Source organism: Aethalodelphis obliquidens, unplaced genomic scaffold, assembly GCF_003676395.1.
Source record: "Aethalodelphis obliquidens isolate GAN/ISIS:26980383/991018 unplaced genomic scaffold, ASM367639v1 scaffold53, whole genome shotgun sequence".
NCBI lineage: Eukaryota > Metazoa > Chordata > Mammalia > Artiodactyla > Delphinidae > Aethalodelphis > Aethalodelphis obliquidens.
Genome location: NW_020837997.1, coordinates 2,916,851 through 2,937,468, shown reverse-complemented (window position 1 = coordinate 2,937,468; position 20,618 = coordinate 2,916,851). Strand labels below are relative to the sequence as shown.

Sequence of the window (20,618 nt, the reverse complement as noted above, 5' to 3'; positions counted from 1 at the left end):
AGCCATCTGGGGGAAGAGCGTTCCTGACAGGGAAACAGCCCGTGCAAAGGTCCTGTGACAAGTGGTGACCGGAGCAAAGTGAGAGGACAGGAAATGGGGCGGGTGCAGGCCCTGAGCGAAATGGGAAGCCGCAGAACGTTCTGGAACAGACTGAGGCAAGGGTGAAAGCCAAGAGACCAAGAGTAGGCAGTGCTGGGGGCTCAGCCCAAGATAGAGGCTGTAGGGGTGACAGGAGAAGGGGCAGGGGTGCCGTGAGGGCCCAGGCAGACAGGCTGTTGTTCTGCAGGAAGCTCAGGATGCTGGGGTGGGTCCTTTCCAAAGAGTCGAAGGGGGACGTGGTCAAACCAATTCCCGAACAACGAGAAGCCTCTGGCCTCGGAAAGAGAGCAGGGAACAACAGGTAGAGGGAACAGCAAGTGCAAATCCCCTGAGCTTCCATGGCCTGCTTGGGAAGGGCAGAGAGGATGAAGAGACCCAGGGCCGTGAACTAACAACAGTCTAACATGTGCCAGGCAGTGCCTAGGCGCAGACACAGAGAGGGTGAGCGACCCTCCCCAGGACACACAGCCCCCAGGACACACCGCTCCAGAGTCTCCTCTGAGCTCCTCCCTCTGTCCCCTCCTTGAACTTGGAGGATCCATTTACCTTCTCTCAGGTCAGTTGTGTCAGGTGTAGAATTAGGAATGGGGGCAGGTGAAGTCGGCACCTGTTTTTTTTTTTTTTAAATATTTATTTATTATTTATTTTTGGCTGCACTGGGTCTTAGTTGCAGCACACGGGATCTTCATTGCAGTGTGCGGGGTCTTTACTTGCGGCATGTGGACTTCTTAGTTGCGGCATGCGTGTGGGATCTAGTTCCCCAACCAGGGATAGAACCTGGGCCCCCTGCACTGGGAGCATGGAGTCTTACCCACTGGACCACCAGGGAAGTCCCTCGGCACCTGCTTTAAAATTCACTCCCCTGGCTATAGCCTCAGTTGAGGGACAGAGTTTGAAACACACAGAGGGCCAGCAAGTGTAACCCTACTGTGCTTCAGTTTCCTCACTGGTCAGCAGGGATAGTAGGGGACTCCACCTCACAGGGATTGTTGGGAGGATTACATGAAGGGAGGGTGGTTGGTAGACATATGTGCTTTTTTTTTCCCCCAGCAGGGATCAAACCCATGCCCCCTGTAGTGGAAGCGCAGAGTCTTAACCACTGGCCCTCCAGGGAAGTCCCTCATACGTGCCTGAAAACATAGGAGAGGCGCTTCACCGAGCACCTGTGGAGCGTCTGAAACCTCACCCAGGACCCTCTTTACCTCCATAAGCCGTGGGGTCAATGTGATTGGCTTGCTGTCCAGGGGGGACCTGGGCAGTGGTGCCACGCTACAGGGAGTGGCCAGGCCACTGTCCTCTGTACCCTGGAGCCCAGCACCAGACGCCTGGCCCCGGGCTAGGGAGCCGTCACCTTACAGGTCCAAGGTCCTGCCCTGAGAGCCCCCTCCTGGTCTTTGCCCAGCCACCCAGCAGTGACTCACCCCCACTCTGCCCCCGCTGGAACCAGGCACCGAAATAGTCACCCAGCTCATTCTCCGGGAGTGGCCATGGAAATATTTCAGGGCTGCATTCAGTGCCTAAAAATACTTGGCGAGTCCTCATGCATCTTCCCCTCCCTCATTCCCTTCTCTGTTCCTTTGAAGACTGTCCCTGTAAGCACCCCCAGGACCTGTCCCTCCATGCTGCACCCCTCCAGCGCGTTAAGCGCCCAAGGCCAGCAGGGCTGTGGGATGTCCCCAAGTGCCCAAGTCCGTGTGAAGGGTGGCCACGTGGCCTCCCTCCCTCCCTGTTGCCATGGAGAGACTCGACAAGGTTCCCCAGAACTCTCTGGAAGGGCGAAGCCTTTTCCACAACCCCCAGAAGTCTCGGTTCCTGGATGGGGAGGCCCGGGCGCAGCAACACTGTCCAGGGAGATCTTCATTACTCAGCAGTTTTCCTTAAAAATTAGAAAATGGATCTTGCTGTTTGTGTTCATGAGGCTGCTAGAAGCAGGCCCCTAGGACGGGGCCCCCAGCTGGACTGAATTCCATTGCCTTCCCTGCCCACTTGCTTCGGGACCCCACATAGGTTACAGATCCTTCTCCCTCCCCCAGGGGAACAGACCGTCCCCTCCAAGGGACCCAAATATCTTTGATGTCATCCCAACCACTCAGCCTCCCGGGCACACTCCATCCTAACCACCGAGCCCCTTAACCTTTCTTGTGGCCACAGGAAGACGAGGGAAGCAATTGGAGTCAGACTGTGCCTTGGCCCCCTGGGGTCTGAGCCAGCTTCTCTGTCACTTGAAACCTCCAGCTAGAGGGAACTGCAGGCACAAAGGCCCTGGGGAAGGTGCATGCTGGGTGTCTTAGAGACACAGGAGGTTGACCATTATTGCCTAAAGTCCACCCTTTATTCAGATTTCCTTAGTTTTTACCTAATGTCCTTTAAAAAAAACATGGAGGTAACATTCACTAACATAAAATCAACCATTTTAAAGTGAGCAATTCAGTGGCATTTAGTACAGTCACAATGTTGTGCAACCACCACCTGTATCTAGTTCCAGAACATTTTCATCACCCCAAAAAGAAACCCCACACCCACCCCCTCCTCCTCAGCCCCTGGCAACCACTACTCTGCTTTCTGTCTCTATGGATTTGCCTGTTCTGAACATTTCACATAAATGGAATCACATACTATGCAGCCTTTTGTGTCTGGCTTCTTTCACTCAGCGTAATATTTTTAGGGTTCATACATGTTGTAGTGTGTATCAGTGCTTCATTCCTTTCTTTGGCTGAATGATATTCCGTTGTATGAATGGATCACATTTTGATTATCCTTCATCAGCTCCTGGACATCTGAGCTGTTTGTTGAGTTTTTACTCTGCCTTGGGCACAGTTCTAAGCACATAATCCCCACCCCCCACTGTAAAGTCATACTGTGCTCACCATGCCAATTTCACAGTTGGAGAAGTGAAGGCATACCCTGGGGGGTAGAGAGATAATTGGGAAACCAAGAATTAAACAAGATAAATACACAGGTGAAGACCCTAAGGGTCTTCCAGGCAGGGAGAGCAGCATGTGCAAAGGCCCTGAGGTGGGAATGAGCTGGTGTGCTGGAGGAAAAGTGCAGAGGCTGGCGTGGCTGGAGTGGAATAAGTAAAGAGGGTGGAGGGAGGTGGGCAGCAGCTGTGGGGCCTGCGGAGTGTGGGGAAGGGTCTGGGCTGTACCTTGAGATGAAGAGACAGAGAGAGAGACTGAAAGACGCAGGAAGAGGGGGAGAGACTGAGAGCAGGAGGGAGAGAAGGGGGCCTCAGCATCTTGAGGCCTGGACCCAAGTGGCCTGGGGGTCTTCACCCACATCCTCCCAGCCCAGACCCCTCTCTGATACCTTGACTGCACGGGTGTGAGGTAACTGCCCTGTGCTGAGAATGATGTGGGCACACGGGAGGTGGTCCATAAATGTTAGGCGGATGTATGAATGAGGGATGGACAGACAGACAGACAGACAGATGGGCAGGATGACAGGTGAATGGAGGGAGGAAGACCTGGTACCCAAGTCAGTGCAGTGAGAACATTGTCCCCCACCTTCCAGCAGGTGATTGGATGGGGGTTGTGGAGGAACTTATCCAGCTGCCACAGGGCCTCACCCACCCCTCTCTAGTCTCAGAAAATGAGTGGAGTGGAGTGGAGGCTACAGGGTGGGGGTTGGGGAGGGTGCTGTGAGTGCAGAGGCGGGCCGGCTGGGTACCAGATGCCGCTACCTGCCTCTGCCTCTGAGTCAGTATCACCATGGCAACACGGGCCCTGCCGGATGCTCCTCTGGGCACATCCCCCATCACTGCAGCCACCATCACTACCGCCTCCTCACAGGGGGCAGGGGCAGAGGGGACAGCTATTTTTACCCAGGCTCAAGGACCCTGATGCCCACCTTCTCCCATTTCCATCAGCCTCTCTGTCTCCTAAGCCACCCCCTCCCTACAGAGCTTGCAGCCAAACTGGGGGTGAGGAGGCTGAGTGAGGGGCCCAGGGGCGTTGGGGAGCCAGCCAAGGGAGAGTCTCTGGGCTCTGCTCAGTAGGGGAGCTGCAGGGTGTCTCCTGAGGTGGGCACTGGTGAGGGAACATCATGGGCAAGGGTTGGGTGGCTCGATGGCAGCAGTGGGCAGAGAGCTAAGGGGTGGCAGGGAGATGGGCAGGGAGCCACAGAGAGTGTGAGGAGGCCAGGGTGGCACTCACAGAGGGCAGAAGATGGACCCCTGTGACCCTTGGCAGTCCCTATGCCCCCTGTGCCTCCCCTGCATCCTCTGGAACATGGACACTGGTGGGGAAACAGAGGCAGGGAGGGTAGTCACGGGCTCTACCTGGGCTGGCAAGGACTCCAACTATCACCCACTCCAGCTGCTGACAACATGGAAGCCCCTGCGATTCCCGCCCCCCTTACCTTCTCCCATCTCCTCTTTCCTCACCCCACTCCAGGCCTCTTCCTTGAGTCTCTTCCAACACACCTTGCAGCCCTACCTCAGGGCCTTTGCACTCGCCGATCCAGCTTTCAGGCACATCCTTCCCAGGTGCCTCCTCATGGAGCCCCCTTTGTCTGCAGGTGTCAAGGACCCTCTGTATTCACCACTCCCCTCCTCCCAGTGAGATTTCTTCATATCTCTTGTCACTGCCAGATATTATATTATCTATGTTTTCACTTATTTCCACCCCAAGAATGGGGGCCCCTCTCAGAACCTCAGTTTACCCAGCTTGACAATGGCAGTAGCCAGTGTGCAGAGGGAAGGGGAAGACAGGCAGTGAAATACCAGTGTCTGGGTCCTCTCCACCTGACCCAGAGCTGCAGGGGCATGGTGGGGACTTGGAGTGACCTACAGCTCCCTGGGCATTTCAGGCCACAAAGCCCTGTCAGAGGTCAGTGAGCAGTGGGTGAGCCAGGCTGGGGCCGCAGCCAGCATCAGGGATCCTGCCCTGTGAGGCTCCAGGACAGTTGGGGCCTCCAGCTCCCGGGGTGGCCTGTGAGTCCCTTATCACCACACAAACTGATCATCCCTAGGAGACAGTCACTGTATTTTCCTTGTACAGATTTATAATGTCACCTTCTCTTCATGCCAGCGAGACAGAAGACTGGGTCCAGTCCCCGCCAAGGGCCCTGCATCCCAGTGAAAAACTGTGGCTTGATTTGAAGACAGTCATTTGTCTCTTCCTGTGTCTCCTGCCTTCTCAAGCTGGTCTCTCTTCCCACCTCCTTTCTCTCTGGTCTCTGTCTCTGTGTTTCTCCACCAGACTTTGCTTCCCTCCCTCTCCCCTCTCTCCCTCCATCTCTGCCTTTCTCCCTTTGTTTATTTCTCACTCACTATAATTCCCTTTTCCCTTCCACTATGTGCCCGCTCCAACCCCCCCTGTTAGGAGGCCCTGATAAATCCGGCCTTGCCCAGAACCTTGGGGCCGGCCCCTTAGCCTCTATCTACCCATTCATCAAATGGGCTTGTCCTAGGACCTGAAGTCCTGGGCGGAGGGGAGTTTGGCAGCGGACATGTCCCTCCCTCCCCGGCTGCAACAGCACTTCACGGCCCGGCAGGGAGGGGTTAACCGCGTGCCGTCCCCCTTCCCCCAGCCCTGCATTTAATTAGCAGCCCCGCGGGGCTGCCGAACTGGGCGTGGGGCGAGGGGGGCCGGGCCGGGAAGGGAGGGAGGGAGGAGAGGAGGCGGGGGAGAAGTGGAGGGGAGTAGAAACGGAGGGAGAGGGACGAAAGGGGGCTGGAGGTAAGGAGGGGGTGCCGGGAGCCAACCGGGGATTCGAATCCTGCCTGGCTAGTGTCCCCAGCTCGTACCTCAGGGCTCTCGGTTCCCTTCCCCGCCCCTCGGGGTGGGAATCCCCTCCCACCCCCCCTCCCGAAAGCCGAGCCCGGCGCCCGCAGTAAATGTCAGCTCTCTTCCCATTGTCCGGTGGAGGAAACTGAGGCCCACGTAGATGTGGCGACTAAACTAGGACACAGCTCGGGGCCGCCCAGCGTTTATCCGCGTTTGTCTGCGTGCTGGACAACAAAACCAAAACACCAGTTCGTCCCAGCCAGGCGACCCCGGGGGCGGTCTCGGCTTGGGAGACGGTGACCCGGTGGGATAGGGGCGGGCTGGGGCAGAGGGGCAGGAACCTGGAGCCCAGAGGCCCAGGGTTTTCCCACCTAGGCCACGCCTCTCGTGCCTCAGTTTCCCAGTCTATTTGCGCAACGTCGGGGAAATTGGAGGGCTGGACCCTACCCACCACCACACCCACGGTCTCCTGCGCTACAGGGGCGCGGGCCGGGCGGCCAGACCATCCGAGTCTACGCCGCTCCGCCTCGCCTTGACGTCGGTGCTGACGCCACCCGCACCCCTCGCAGCCACAAAGTCCGGTCGCCGCGCGGGGTTAACTCTTGCGCTGCCACCCGCCGCGCCAAGACCCCCCCCCCACCACCCAGTAACCTTTCTCTCCCCCACCCCCGCCAGAGGAGGGGCCAGGCTGCCGGGACCGACGTGGGACAGGTCCTGGGCAGCCCAGCCGCCGGGAGAGGCGAGAGGCCCCGATCGGCATCCAGGTCTTTGCCTGCGCCTGGAATGTGCCTCCTCCCCAACCCAAGTCCTTGTTTACTGCGACATCCCTCCCTCCGGCCTGGCCCTGACCCCTCCAGGGCTGGGCGTGTCCTTGTCCGGCTGTGTCTCCCCCCCCCCGGATGGGGGGGGCTCCTCAGGCCCGGGGCGGGGACCTGTCACCCAGCGATTCGCTGTTTCAAGGTCGAGTTTCTTATACCCATTTTTAACATGAGAACCGTCGAAGCCTAGAGAACTTGTAAGTCACCCAGAGGTGGGCCGTGTAACCCTGGCCGAGCCCCAGCTCTTGCGGCTCCCCTGCCCCACCCCTGAGGGGGCGGGGGCTCGATTCCCTCGACGGGGGAGGGAACCCTGCAGGCCCCGCCCTGCCCCAGGGGAAGTGAGAATGGGGGGCCCTCCCCCACATCCTCACCACTTCCTCACGGGGAGAGGCGGTGGCGGAGGGGGCATGGGGGAAGGGTGGGAGGCGACGGGCGAGGGAGTTCAGAGGAACGGCCTCAGGTTCAGAGTTGGGGGGGGTCTCCCTGGCCCCGCGCCCAGGAAGGGCACGACTGGCGTTAATATATACCTCGCAGGCAGCCACCCCCCGCAATCTGCTCCTTCCCGGAGGGCCCCTTCCCAAGCGACCCGGACTCTGCCTGCTCCTCCCCGCCCTGGGGGCCCCCACCGCCTCCTCCCTGCTCCCTCGGCCGCTTGCTTCACCCCCATTCGATCTACTCCCCTACAGGAGCCTGATCCTGGAGGGCTGCCGACCAGCTGCCGGCCCACAAGGTCCTCCCCTGCCCCGCCCCCCGCAGGCCCGAGATCCAGCCCCATCTTCTCTCTGCATCAGCCCAACTCCCTGAGCCTTGTCTGCCTGTAGAGATTCACCTGGATTCCAGTCTTCCCTCCAAAGACTGGACCCATGCCTTGCTCAGAGCCTCAGTTTGTTCATGTGAAAAATGGGGACAGGTGTCACTCTTCACGGTGCTGTTGTGGGGTTTTAAAGGAACAACGTCGAGAGTGAGTTTCCCATCTTGGCAGCACGGAAGCATCTGCTCATTACTTCACTCACTCATCCACTTATTCATTTAATTATTTATTAATGTGTCCATTGATTCACACACACACCCTCCCCAATCCCAGGCAGCTTGGGAGCGACCTCAGGGGTCCACAGGACTGTGGGTGGGGACAGCCCCAGGGTCTTGAGGCAGAAATGGGAGCTTCCACTTAACCAACCGGAAGCCTCCTCAGAGAGGCCTCTGCCTGCCACTGCAGCCTCTACCTGTTCCCCCAGACAGGTTGGTACCTCTCAGGGCCTTGGGAGGATTCCGGCTGATGCAGGCAAACCCCACGTCATAGGTGCTCATCACCAAGGCTGGGCACATTATTGAGCTCCTACTGCGTGCTGGGGTCCTTCCCTTGGGGACAGGAATGCTGGGTGGGTCCCTGTGGCTCCTCCTGCCCTGTGGACGCACATGCCCCACTCTTGTTGGTTTGGGGCTTCCCTGCTTTTAATGCTTTCTGGATACTGGAACATTCGGGGTCCAGGACTGGCCCAGAGTGTCCCTGAGGAGTGAATGCCTGAGTTTTGCTCTCATTTCATCGTTTTTCGGTTTCTTTCTATTTATGGCAAGAGAAACTGGTTTTCCATTCCTGGTGGTGACTCGAAGCTTCCCTCTTGAAATTTATTTACTGAAGTAGAAACAGAAAAGGGGTCGACTTAAAGGAAAAAATTGTGACATTGACCTAAAGCGGGCTTCTGTGTTATGGTGGTGGTTTCCCATCCCGTGTGAGAGTCTGGTCAGCTCAGAGGTGATGAGAGATGGCCCCAAACCCTCCCCCAGCACACAGGCCTGGGCATACAGCAGGTGTTCAGTAGAGGGTGGTAGAATGGATGAATGAGGGTGCTTGCACTTGACCAAAAGCAAAAAACAAAACCAAATAAACTTCTGAAGCTGGTCTTGTGAAATCGAGCTCACCGCCCTCTGACCCCCAAATCTTCTGGTTCCCCAACGTCGGCCTGTGAAAAGACCTAACCTGGGTCTGGGTATACAGCAAGTGTACATAAAATGTGCACTGGATGAGTGCAGGAGTCCTGCCTGTCCTGGGGGGTGGAGGTCAGGATAGCATAAGACGTTATTTTCTTGTCCCACGGCCCTTCTGGACTCATTCAATCAATCAAGTATTGGACCTAGTGACTCTTCTGAGCCTGCGGGAGCCTCGGGACACCACAACCTCGGGAAAGAGTCAACGGGGCCACCGGTCATAAAGCAGGCTCTGCCCGGTGTCCATCTGGTGCTGAAGGTGGCTGCCGGCGCATCAGCTTCCTCGTCTGTAAAATGGTCTCGTGAGACTGGAAAGAGCCGGAGGGCAGGGGCTGAGTCCTCTCCCAGAGGCCTGACGAACACCTGCGCTGGACGAGGGAGGAGGGCGGTTCCTGCTCCAGGCGAGGGCGGAGGCGGGATAGGAGGGGAGGTGCCGCCGCCTGCGCCAGTAACCCGATCCTCAGGAATGCGCCGGGGCCAGAAGCGCCCGCAGCCCGAGCCCGGCGCCCTTCCCCCGGCCCACCCGCGGGGTTCTGCCACCCGGGGACGGTCTCCGCAAGTTCCACCCCCACCAGCCCTTGGGTCCTAAGCGCCGGGGGACTGTCCGCAGAAGCCCCATCCAACCCCGCGGTGATCTGAGCACGCCGGGACCATCCTTGGCAAGAGCCTCTGCCCCAGGACCCCCTCCGCTTCACTCCCTTCGGCTTCCTGCTTAGCTCTTTTTCTTTGGGGCTTTCCGTTTTATTAAGTAGATTTTAGGTCTCTGGAGCTTCAAATAAAGACTAAACATTAAATCGAATTGCAGGTTGCTTTAAACAAGAAAGCAAATCTCTTCGCGCTGGGGAGAGGGCAGAGCTGCGGAGATTTGAACGCCGGCGAGGGGGCGTTACGTTCAGCCTCCATTTGGAAGGCTGGGGTGGGAATGGGGCTGAGGCCTTGGCTGTGTGACCCAGGGCAGGTCGCGCACCCTCTCTGGACGCTGCTCTGGGAAGTGAGATAATGTCCCAAGACTTAAGAAGCTGCAGGGAGAGTAAAGGCGAAAATAAAGAGTCCCGACCTAGCCCTGTTACCCTCTGGTCCCTCAATCCTATCTGCCACTTCTGCTGCCCTTGAGACAAATACCACCTAGGTTTCAGGGGAGGTACCTCCACTGCCCCCCTTGCCTTCCTTCTCTCGCTCTGGCTCCCCTTGGCTCAGTGAATCCAGCCTCACTTGCTTCTCTACTCTCCATCGGTGTGGCCAGCAGGTTCTACCCCAGGGCTTTTGCACTTGCTGTTCTCGCTGGGACACTGCCCTCAAATGAATTATCTCATGATTTGCTCCAGCTCCTCCTGTATTCAACATCACCTCCTGGGGTGACCCTCCCAGAGTACCACACTCTAAAACACTACCCCTTGGGCTTCCCTGGTGGTGCGGTGGTTGAGAGTCCGCCTGCCGATGCAGGGGACACGGGTTCGTGCCCCGCTCTGGGAAGATCCCACATGCCGCGGAGCGGCTGGGCCCGTGAGCCATGGCCGCTGAGCCTGTGCGTCCAGAGCCTGTGGTCCGCAACGGGAGAGGCCACAACAGTGAGAGGCCTGCATACAGCAAAAAAAAAAAAAAAAATAAAGGTAAAACACTACCCCATTCATCCTCCGTGAAGGAAGTACCATTTATTTTCCTTGAAGCTGTGCTTGTCAGGTCCCTCCTTCACACTGTGTGTCTGAGAGGTTGCCGGTGTTTGTGTCACCCATGTGAGTCCCCATCACTAGGTTCACAGTAGGTGCTCAATCATTGTATGTGGAATGAATGAATGAATGGGAGTTTTCCCTAGTTCACTGCATGGGACTGTTGATGGATTTCAGGCCCCCCCCTTGACCTGCCTGAGAAGTCCCCAGTCTGGGAGGACTAAAGCTGGACACAGCTATCCCCCAGCTCTATGGGGTCAGCGCTGGTCCAAATGGAGGAGCAGGGCTGGAGTGTCCCAGAGGGAGGAATGAGAGGATGGGGAAGGGTACTGGGTCACAGGGAACAGCAAGTGCACAGCAGAGGAGCCTGAGGGCGGTCGATATTGGAGAGTAGGGATGGCAGAGGCTGCCAAGGGCAACTCCCCACACTTAGAGGCCAAGACAGGTCTTCCCCACCTAGCTCCAAGGACCCTCCTGGGGCAGAGAGAATCAGAAACACAGAGTGGACAGGGCTCAGTCAGATGGAAGGGTTTAGGGGAGTCCCTGGAGGCATGGTTAAGGAAGACTTCTTGGAGGAGGGAATACTGGAGGTGGTTTTTGAAGGATGAGTAGGAGTTTGCCAGGAGGCTAAAGAAGGGCACTCCAGGCTGAGGGTACTCCAAAGAACTGCAGTTAAGTTTGGCCAAATGATAATAAAGTAAAACAATTATAGAGAACATTTATTGAGCCCTTACTATTTGTTCAAATACTTCCAATAAAAGTCACAATACTCCATGAAGTAGGCGGATTATTTGCTCCATTTTCATAAGCAGTAAACACACTCAGAGATGTAACATGCCTTGGCCTTCCTGTGCCTCCATTTCCCAAAGCCTGTCTGTTGGGTGACCGCTCAGCTCAAGCTGGCCCTGCCCACAGCTTACCAGACCATCCCTACCTATCAAAGTCAAGGCCCAAGGTCAGGGTGGAGCCTCCCTAGGCCGCCCACTCACCCTCCTGCCTTGGGGAGAAGCATGATCCCATCTCCTTCAGTCTAGCCCCACTGCACAGGCCCAGAGAAGGGTCCTAGGGCAGGGCTGGTTACAGGCTGGGGGCTGCATCCACTCCATTTAGGGGTCCCTTTGCTCAGGCTGGTACCCAAGAGGACAGGTCTGGAGGGCACAGAGACCCACATTCCTGGAAACACAGACACATACACCTATACACACACACGGGTACATAGATCCATGTGCACGGATCCACACGGGCACAGACACCCACTCCCATGTGTGAACACATCTGGGTACACTGACCCACGCATGAACACACACAGGCACATGTGGGCACAAACAGACATTTGTGTGTATGTAGACACAAACCCATACCCCCAACCCTCTGCCAGCCAGGCCAGGCTTCTTGCTTGTGATGACAACCTCCCTCATGGCCTTCTTGCTCCACAGCCCAGTTAGGGGCAAGGCCAGGTGAGGAAGGCAAATAGAAGAAAGGGTGCTCATGTCCATAGGCCAGTCAGACAAACTGAGGCCAGAAACTGCCACAGCCACCCCACCAGCCTGTGTTCTCCTTTAACACTGGCTGTTGGATGCTAGGCCCTATGCAGGAAGCTGGGGATCCAGCAGGCTCAAGATAGACAAGGTCCCTGCCCTCCTGGGCCTTATGGTCCGTCCCATCATTCTGGATGGTTCTGAGAATATAACGGAAACAAGGTGAGTGGGAGGGGCCTCTCTGAGGACAAGTGTAAGCATGGTGGGGGGAGGAAGGGAGCACCAGGCTGAGGGCATAGCACCTATCGATGAGGCAGCAATGAGTTGGGAAGACAAAGCTCAGAGAGGTTGAGGGTGAAAGGTTAGAGGGGGTCACCCGAAAGAGCAAAGGAGCGTATGGGGCCTCCACCAACTGCTTATGGATTGGGCGCCATCCCGAGTGTGGTGAGAGCCATGGAGGGGTTCTGTGCAGGGGCTGTAGGTCAGATCCAAATGTCCCCAGGATCTCTTGGGAGTGTGGGGAAGGGCCCCTCTCACCTCCCTCAGATCCCACCGCCAGCCAGCCTTTATGGAGGCCCATTAAGCCTGACCTGCCAGTCATGATAATAGTAATAAACAGGTAATAATTACCAGCTTGGATTCCTGCCTTAACAACCCAGTCCGGGAGTCACCGGGGTACCCACAGGAGGCCCTGGCAGACGCAGAGATACAACGTAGGCGGCTGCCCAGGGGCACGGACGCCCGGGTTCTACCAGATGGATAAGAGTTCAGGCCTGGTCACAGCTCTGGCCCCGAGGGCAGGTCACTCCACCTCGCAGAGCCTTAATTTCCCGTCTGTAAAGTCAGGAAGTCGGACTCCCGCGCTTTAGACCCCACCCAGTGAAGAATAGCAGGATCAAAGCATTTCCAGCAACTTCTGGCTGAAACCTCCTCTCCCCTCCCCCGTCTTCCTGGGGCAAACACACCACCGGGGACTGGGGTGGGGGTGGCGGTGACGTGGAGACAGACCTGGAGCACGCCCCCGGCGAGCCACCCGGCACAGCTCCCTCAGGCCCGCACAAAGCCTAGATAGAGGTGCGCTAAGGAAGGTACAGTCGGCACAGTGGAGCGGGAGGCGACAGGGAGTTATTTATCCATCCGGAGCCCCATCCCCCTCCGGGCTCCGGAGGTCGGCACCGCCCCCGCCCGGCCGGGGCCCCACTCGCGGACGCGGGGCGGGGCCGGGCCTCGGGGCGGGCGGGCGCCGGGTGGCCGGGCCCATCACGCCACCCGGAACGTGCCTTGGCGGGAGGCGGCACTGGGGGCATTGGTCGTACACAGCACTCCTGGGGCGGAGTGACCGGGCCGGGTGCTCTGCTCGCCCCCATGACGTCAACCCATAAGGCAACGCGCTGTTGTGCCGTTTACCGCGCGTCACCCAGACAACGGCAGTCGGTGGGGGTTGAGGGGGGCGTTGGTGACTTGGCCCCGCCCCGCCATGCAAATGAGCAACGTCACTCGTGCCCAATGGCGAGCAGGGACAGTGAGCTCATCGCGCCCGGCCGAGGCTATAAGGGGGCGCGCGGGACGCGCGGCTCAGGAGCCGCCGCCAGCGGAGGGCCGGGCGCAGCGGCCGCGGCGGGAGCAGGGCCGAGCGGACGGGGGGGCGCGGGCCCCCCGGGCGGCCGCGGCCACTCCTCCCCCCCGGGCCGGCGCGGCGGGGGAGGCGGAGGATGGAAACACCCTTCTACGGCGATGAGGCGCTGAGCGGCCTGGGCGGCGGTGGCAGTGGTAGTGACGGCAGCTTCGCGTCCCCGGGTCGTCTGTTTCCCGGGGCGCCCCCGACGGCGGCGGCCGGCAGCATGATGAAGAAGGACGCGCTGACGCTGAGCTTGAGCGAGCAGGTGGCGGCAGCGCTCAAGCCCGCGGCCGCGCCGCCCCCGGCCCCTCTGCGCACCGACGGCGCCCCTGGCGCGGCGCCCCAAGACGGTTTGCTTGCCTCGCCCGACCTGGGGCTGCTCAAGCTCGCTTCGCCTGAGCTCGAGCGCCTTATCATCCAGTCCAACGGGCTGGTCACCACCACGCCGACAAGCACGCAGTTCCTCTACCCCAAGGTGGCGGCCAGCGAGGAGCAGGAGTTCGCCGAGGGCTTCGTCAAAGCCCTAGAGGACTTACACAAGCAAAACCAGCTGGGCGCGGGCGCGGCCTCCGCTGCCGCCGCCGCCGGGGGACCCTCTGGCATGGCTGCGGGCGCCGCGCCTCCCAGCGAGCTGGCCCCCGCAGCGGCCACGCCCGAGGCGCCCGTCTACGCGAACCTGAGCAGCTACGCGGGCGGTACCGGGGGTGCGGGGGGTGCTGCGACGGTCGCCTTCGCCGCGGAGCCCGTGCCCTTCCCGCCGCCGCCACCCCCAGGCGCGCTGGGGCCTCCGCGCCTGGCCGCGCTCAAGGATGAGCCGCAGACGGTGCCCGACGTGCCGAGCTTCGGCGAGAGCCCGCCGCTGTCGCCCATCGACATGGACACGCAGGAGCGCATTAAGGCGGAGCGCAAGCGGCTGCGCAACCGCATCGCTGCCTCCAAGTGCCGCAAGCGCAAGCTGGAGCGCATCTCGCGCCTCGAGGAGAAAGTGAAGACGCTCAAGAGTCAGAACACGGAGCTGGCGTCCACGGCGAGCCTGCTGCGCGAGCAGGTGGCGCAGCTCAAGCAGAAGGTCCTCAGCCACGTCAACAGCGGCTGCCAGCTGCTGCCCCAGCACCAGGTGCCCGCGTACTGAGCTCGCGCGCGGGGCGCATGCGCGGCCTCCTCCCAGAGAGGCGGGCTCGCGTGGTTGGGGGGGGGCGTGGGCGCCCCGGACTCGCAGAGGGCGCGGCCCCGGGATCCCCCCCTTGAGGGTGCCAGGAGTCGGAGAGGGCGCCTCAGACTTGACAAGCTGGACCCCCTGCTGCCGGGGGGCGAGCGCATGACCCCCACCTCCCCCGCCCTCGCGCTGCCTCTGTCCCGGGCGCGCGGCCACCCAGTGTTGCACAAACCCGCGCGTTCTGGCCGCCCCTTTGTACACACCGCCGCCGAAGGAGGCTCCGAGGGGGCGCAGGCTCAAGCCCTGCGTTTTCTCTTCTTTTACTTTTTTTTTGACTTTGGAAGAGAGAAGAACAGAGTGTTCGATTCTGCCCTATTTATGTTTCTACTCGGGAACAAACGTTGGTTGTGTGTGTGTGTGTTTTCTTGTGTGGGTTTTTTAAAGAAATGGGAAGAAGAAAAAAAAAACTCCCTCCTTCCCTTTCCTCGCTCTCGCTTCCCTTCCCCTTCCATCCCTCCGGCGCCCCCTCGTCCCGCCGTTTTTCTTCTGTTTTTTTTGTTCCGTTTTGCTACGAGTCCACATTCCTGTTTGTAATCCTTGGTTCGCCCGGTGTTCTGTTTTCAGTAAAGTCTCGTTACGCCAGCTCGGCTCTTCGCCTCCTTCTTCTCCTGCCGGGGCCTGACGGGGTGGGCGGGGCCTGGCCCGGTCCCCGTCCCCTCCTGCCTCCTTCGCCTCCTCCCTCCGCCCCTGCTCAGAGGAGGAGGGAGTCGGCGCGTCCGGGAAGAACCTGCACATCTGGCGCTCAGAGAGCGCCATCTAGGAGCGCCTGGGCGCTGGGCCGACTCCTGTCCGGGTTGGGCGGGGGACATTGGGGTTTCCAACCTGAGTTTGGAACTAGCCAGCCCGAGGGTGTCCCCTTTGTCTCCCCTTTGCGGAGGAGGGACTGCGGGAGGGAAGGGGGACAACTTCAGCCCGAGGTAGGGAGGAAAAGGCAGAAACTAACTTTCTAACTTCTGTTTGCCTGTCTGTAAAATAGGCAGAGCAATGGTAAACTTGTTCCCTAAAGTTGTGAGGATTAAGACAGTTCGTTTACAGAGCAGTTCTTGGCTTACGGGTGGTGCTCAGTGTAAGCTTGTATTATCGTTTGTCGGATGGGGAGCGTGAGTTTCCGGAACAGAAGGAAGGTTGGCACAGGTAGGATCTGACCCAGGCAGTCTGCCTCCGGGACTGGAGGTGTGGTTAGGTTCTGTGGGACCACTGACTTGGAATCCAGGATTTTTCAAGTACTGTCTGAAACACTCCTCCCCCAACATCCTATTCTCCCATTTTGAAGAAACTAAGGTTCAGAGAGGTTGAGTGACAGGCTTCAGGTCACACAGCCTTTTTTAGGAGACCGTGCAGGGACATTTTGCACCTTGGGTTTCTCACTTCCAGCGCCTTGACTGCCAGGTTACCCTCGTCCCCTGCCTGCTTTGGCTTTTGCTACTGTGGGGGCAAAAGACCCTGGACCTTGGGCTTCTGCCTCACTTGGGGCCCGAGGGACATGAGCATCGGTGGCCAAGGACACAGGGCAAGAGGGCAAGTGAGCTTTGAACTCCAGTTGTGTACCCAACCCAGATAGGGAAGGTGGGCAAATCATGCCTGTTTTACAGATGAGGAAACTGAGGTGCAGAGAAGAAACGCCTTGTGCCCACAGTCCCTCAGCCATCGAAAGAGTGGGGCTTCACCACATACAAGTTCCCTCTTCCTCCGGATCACCTGGCTGCCCACCTTTCAAGGCTTTAAGAGCTGCTTTGGGGTTTGTTTTTTTAAACTATGTGACCTCTCTTTGGTACCACCTTCAGGCAGATGTTTCAGGAGAGGGGTTTGAAGTGAAAAGAGGGCTGATGCTGAGGTTGGGGTGTCCACACAGAGGAGACCAAGAACCATGCTTGGGGGTCAGAGCTTCACTCTTCAGGAGGCTTGAGTCCCAACTTGGGTGCCAATTTGCCCAATTTGCCGCTGTAACCTCAGCCAAGTTCCCTCCCGGTTCTGGCCTTTACCTGCTGTGCTGTGAAAAGGATGTGTTTCCCGTGTCCAGGTAACGTCTCAGGTCAGAAGTTGGAAGTGCTTGGGAGATGAACAGCAGTGAGATAGTATTCAGGCGAGGCGAACACTGTGCAGCCCCCAACCTATAGAGAAGGGGAAGCCCAGGGAGGTTACAAGATCTACCGGATACCCCCTGAAAGGTTTTTACTCACAGCACTTCCGACACCAAATGAGTGGGGTTTTTTTTTTCCCCCACACTAACCAGTTTTCCAACTGCAGACACCAACTGGGTATCCTACAATTCAATTCTGACACTCTACCTGGAGTTAGCACGGACCACACAGGTGAAGAGTTCAAAACTGCCCCACTTCAGATGCCGATCACAGGTCCCAGGTTGCCACCTGTGCTTCTTTTTATTAAAAAAATTATTTAATTTATTTTTGGCCCTGGGCGGCATGGGCATGCAGGGATTAGTTCCCCCACCAGGGATCGAACCCGTGACCCCTGCAGTGAAAGCGCCGAGTCTTAACCACTCCGCGGGAATTCCGCCCCCCACCCCCACCCCGGTACTTCTTAAAGACTGGCTATAAACCTGAGGGTTCCCACCAACCCCTCCTTAGGTTCAATAATTTGCTATAACAGCTCACAGAGCCCAGGAAAGCACTTGACTCACTCTTTCCAGTTTATTTTAAAGAATACAACTTAGGGGCAACCAAATGGAAGAGATACATAGGGCAAGGTATGGGGGAAGGGCAAATGGGGGAAGGGCAAGGAACTTCCATGCCCTCTCTGGGCACCTCATCTTCCCAGCACCCCATGAGTTCACCAATGCTTGGGCAGGATTGATGAAATCCCTGGCGTTTGGTGATTAACTCAATATCCAGCCCATCTCCCTTCCCAGGAGGTCTGGGAGGTGCGGCAGAAAGTTACAACCCTCTGATCATGCCTTGGTCTTTTTGGAGACCAGCCCCCATCCTGAAGCTATCTAAGGGCCCTGGCCGCACCACTCCGGAGTTTATAGAAGTTTTAGGAGCTGTGTGCTAGGAACCAGGGACAAAGATCCTGCTAAATGATTGCAGCACGGGGGCTCAAACCCAAGCCTTTTACCTGCCTAAAAGGAGCCTTGGGGCTAGGTGGAGGCCCTGTCTTTTCACTAGCATGTGACCTGAAGGGCTTTTTGGAAACCATAGATCTGGCCCCTACTTGCCACTTTTCTGGAAAAAAGGCCGTGACTGCACCTGGCCCTGGGCAGGTCAGTGTCTCTTTCCAGGCAGCTCCCCACCGGAACTATTTCCTGTCCTTCTGGCCTCGGGACCTTGGCACAGCTGCAAGCCTGATACCCCTCTTCCCTCAGCCACCCAGCTGAGCTTCACCTCTCAAGCTCTGCTGCAGATGCCCTTATTGGGCTCCATCAGTGCTCTGTGCTTCCACTATTATTGCCCTGATCACCCTGGATTTGTGTTTGGCTCACTCAGGTCATGAATGGGAACTGTCCTGGTCACTGCTGAAACAAAGGACATAAGTCTTGTCCAACTCCCATATCCCTAGTTTTGCCCAAAGCCACACCCACAGGGTGGAGAAGACAGAGGATCTTTGCAGAGGGAGGCTGGGCGTCCCTGTTGGCCTCTTGCTCTGATGCCCCCCAGTGGCTTCCCAGGGAGGCCAGGCAGAGGCCTCTGGGCCAGGCTGTGTGGCTTTGGCAGGACACTGCTGAGCTGAGGCCAAAGAGTGTGTCAGCCGTGGCCCAGCCAGCAGTGATTCACACGAGGCCTTGGCCCAGCCCCGGGAGGTGACAGGGGATGGTGGCCTCACTTCCCCTTCCAGGACTGTGGCTCAGGGTCAGTGCCCATTTTTGCCAGGCAGTGGGAAGATCCCAAGGGGCCCTGGGCCTGGCACTACCCTAAGGAGCCCCCATCCTCAAAGCCAGACACTCTAAACCCTTTAGGATATAAGTCAGAGCACAAGAGCCATGGCTTACCCCTCACCTTCTCAACAAAACCCAAACTGCTATATAGTCCTCTCTGAAGCCTTACCTATACAGTCACCCTCCCTGCCCTCTTCTCCCTCTCTCCAATGACTTTAGCCTCCTCCATATTCCCTAAACATGCCCAGCTTGTTCCCACCACAGGGCCTTTGCACATGCTTTGCTGCCCACCTGGGATGCCCTTCCCACAGCACACCCCCAGCGAACTCTTTTTCTCTCTCTGTGGGGCTCAGCCCATCCCACCCCCACTTTGGTTCCGTTGTAACAGTTTCACACCCCTAGATTATTTGAGTTGTTTGTGTCCCCAGGTCCAGATCAGGTCCCAGCACAAAGTAAGTGCTCAGCAAAGACCCAAGGGATGAGACTGAGGCCACCTCCAGACACATGGAGGGGGAGATTTTGGGGTCCCCTCTGTGCTCAGAGCCCTAACTTTCTACTCAGGATGGGCAGGCAAGATGTAGCAATCACCATGCCCTCAACCCTGACCCGGACCTGGGTCCTGCCCCCTCCCCCACCCTACTGAGTCAGCCTTCTAATACCCCCTCCCCCCAGGAGATGGGATTGGCCAGGAACCTGGCTGTGAGTCACAAAGCCACTGTGGCACCAGTGCCCCAAGGCCGGCCATCCGCCTGGTGGGTTCAGCTTCAAAGGCAGGTGAGTGAGGCTGGTGGCACGTTTGGTGGGGGGCAGTACATGGAGACCTGGTCATTCTCCCCTGGCCCCCAGTGCCTTCAGTCCTCCTGGGCCCTCCAGACTGCTTTGAGAGGTGGAACAGCTCCACAGCCTCTCACAGCAGGGGTGCTAGGGGCCCCCAGAGGCCTGATGGTGGGTTTGTCTGCCTTGGGGGCCCAGCCTGGAGAGCCTGTCCTGTCTTCTTGGGAAGCTGGGAAAGTGGTCTCAGCTCATGTGACACATGTGGAAGGCTTAGAGGGGTTTGCTCAAATTTGCCTAGCTGGCCACTGAGCTTATGTGTCCGCGGCTCCTATTCCTTCTTTGCATTTCCTGCCATCCTGTTTCTCTCACTCTGTCCTTCCTTTGTCTCCTTATTCTGATTGAGTTTATCGAAAGGGCTGAGCCGTGTGGTTGAGAAAACCTCAGAACCTGGGATGGACCAATTTGGATCCTGAAGCGGCCGTCACCAAGTTCTGAATCCTGGGCCACGTTCATCCATCCATCCATCGATCCATCCATTTATTTATCCTTCCTTTCATCCTTCCATTTATCCATAAATATCTCTTGAGCACATACTATGTGTACTGTTCTAGACACTGGGACAAGGGCAAACAAAGGGTCCTCCCTGGTGGGCAGCTCACAGCCTAACGGGGGAGGCAAATAGGAAACGATATAAAGAAGTAAGACACAGTACGTGGGTATTTCCCTGGTGGTCCAGTGGTTAAGACTCCGCGCTCTCAATGCAGGGGGCCTGGGTTCGATCCCTGGTCAGGGAGCTAGATCCTGCATGCCGCAAGTTAAGAGCCCCGCATGCCACAACTAAGACCCGGCACAGCCAAATAACTAAATAGATTTAAAAAAAAAAGAAAAAAAGACTCACTGTGTTGCCTCCTCTGACATGGGGACAGTGACTGTGCCCGCCTCCAGGGAGCCAGCTTCAGGCCAGTTTGCTGTTACAATTTAGTTCACATTGATGCCCGTTGTGCCTGGGGCCTGGCTCATCTTGGGGCCAGATATTCTTGAAAACAAATCGACTGTGATCATCTCTGTCTTGAGATGTTTAGTCCATTATCATATCAATGATTAATATGATTGAATTTAAATCTACCATTTTACTACTTTTCTTTCTGTGGTCTCCGAATTTTATTCCTCTGTTCCCCCTCTTCTGCCTTCTTTTGGATTATTTGAATCTTTTTCAGAATTCTCTTTTAAATTAACTACTGCCTTTTTTTTTTTCCTTTTTAGGGGCTGCTCAAGGAACTGCAATCCTTAACGTACATCCTTAAGTCACAATTGACTTGGACTTACTATTGTTCTACTTCACCTAAAATGTAAAAATCTTCCAACTGTAGAGGTCTTTTTACCCTCACCATTGTCCTTTAT

The 20,618-nt window shown here is 57.5% G+C and overlaps 1 protein-coding gene across 1 annotated transcript; it reads left to right on the top strand.

Moving 5' to 3' along the window:
- Window positions 1-13,342: 13,342 nt before the first annotated feature.
- JUND (JunD proto-oncogene, AP-1 transcription factor subunit) lies at window positions 13,343-15,193 on the top strand. The gene has a single exon (XM_027084708.1). The coding sequence runs from the start codon at window positions 13,490-13,492 to the stop codon at window positions 14,525-14,527; it is 1,038 nt and encodes a 345-aa protein (XP_026940509.1). The 5' UTR covers window positions 13,343-13,489; the 3' UTR covers window positions 14,528-15,193.
- The last annotated feature ends 5,425 nt before the right edge of the window (window positions 15,194-20,618 follow it).

What these genes read in the sequence shown, in the direction of transcription:
- JUND (XM_027084708.1), top strand. Translation starts at nt 13,490, where the DNA reads ATGGAAACACCCTTCTACGGCGATGAGGCGCTGAGCGGCCTGGGCGGC.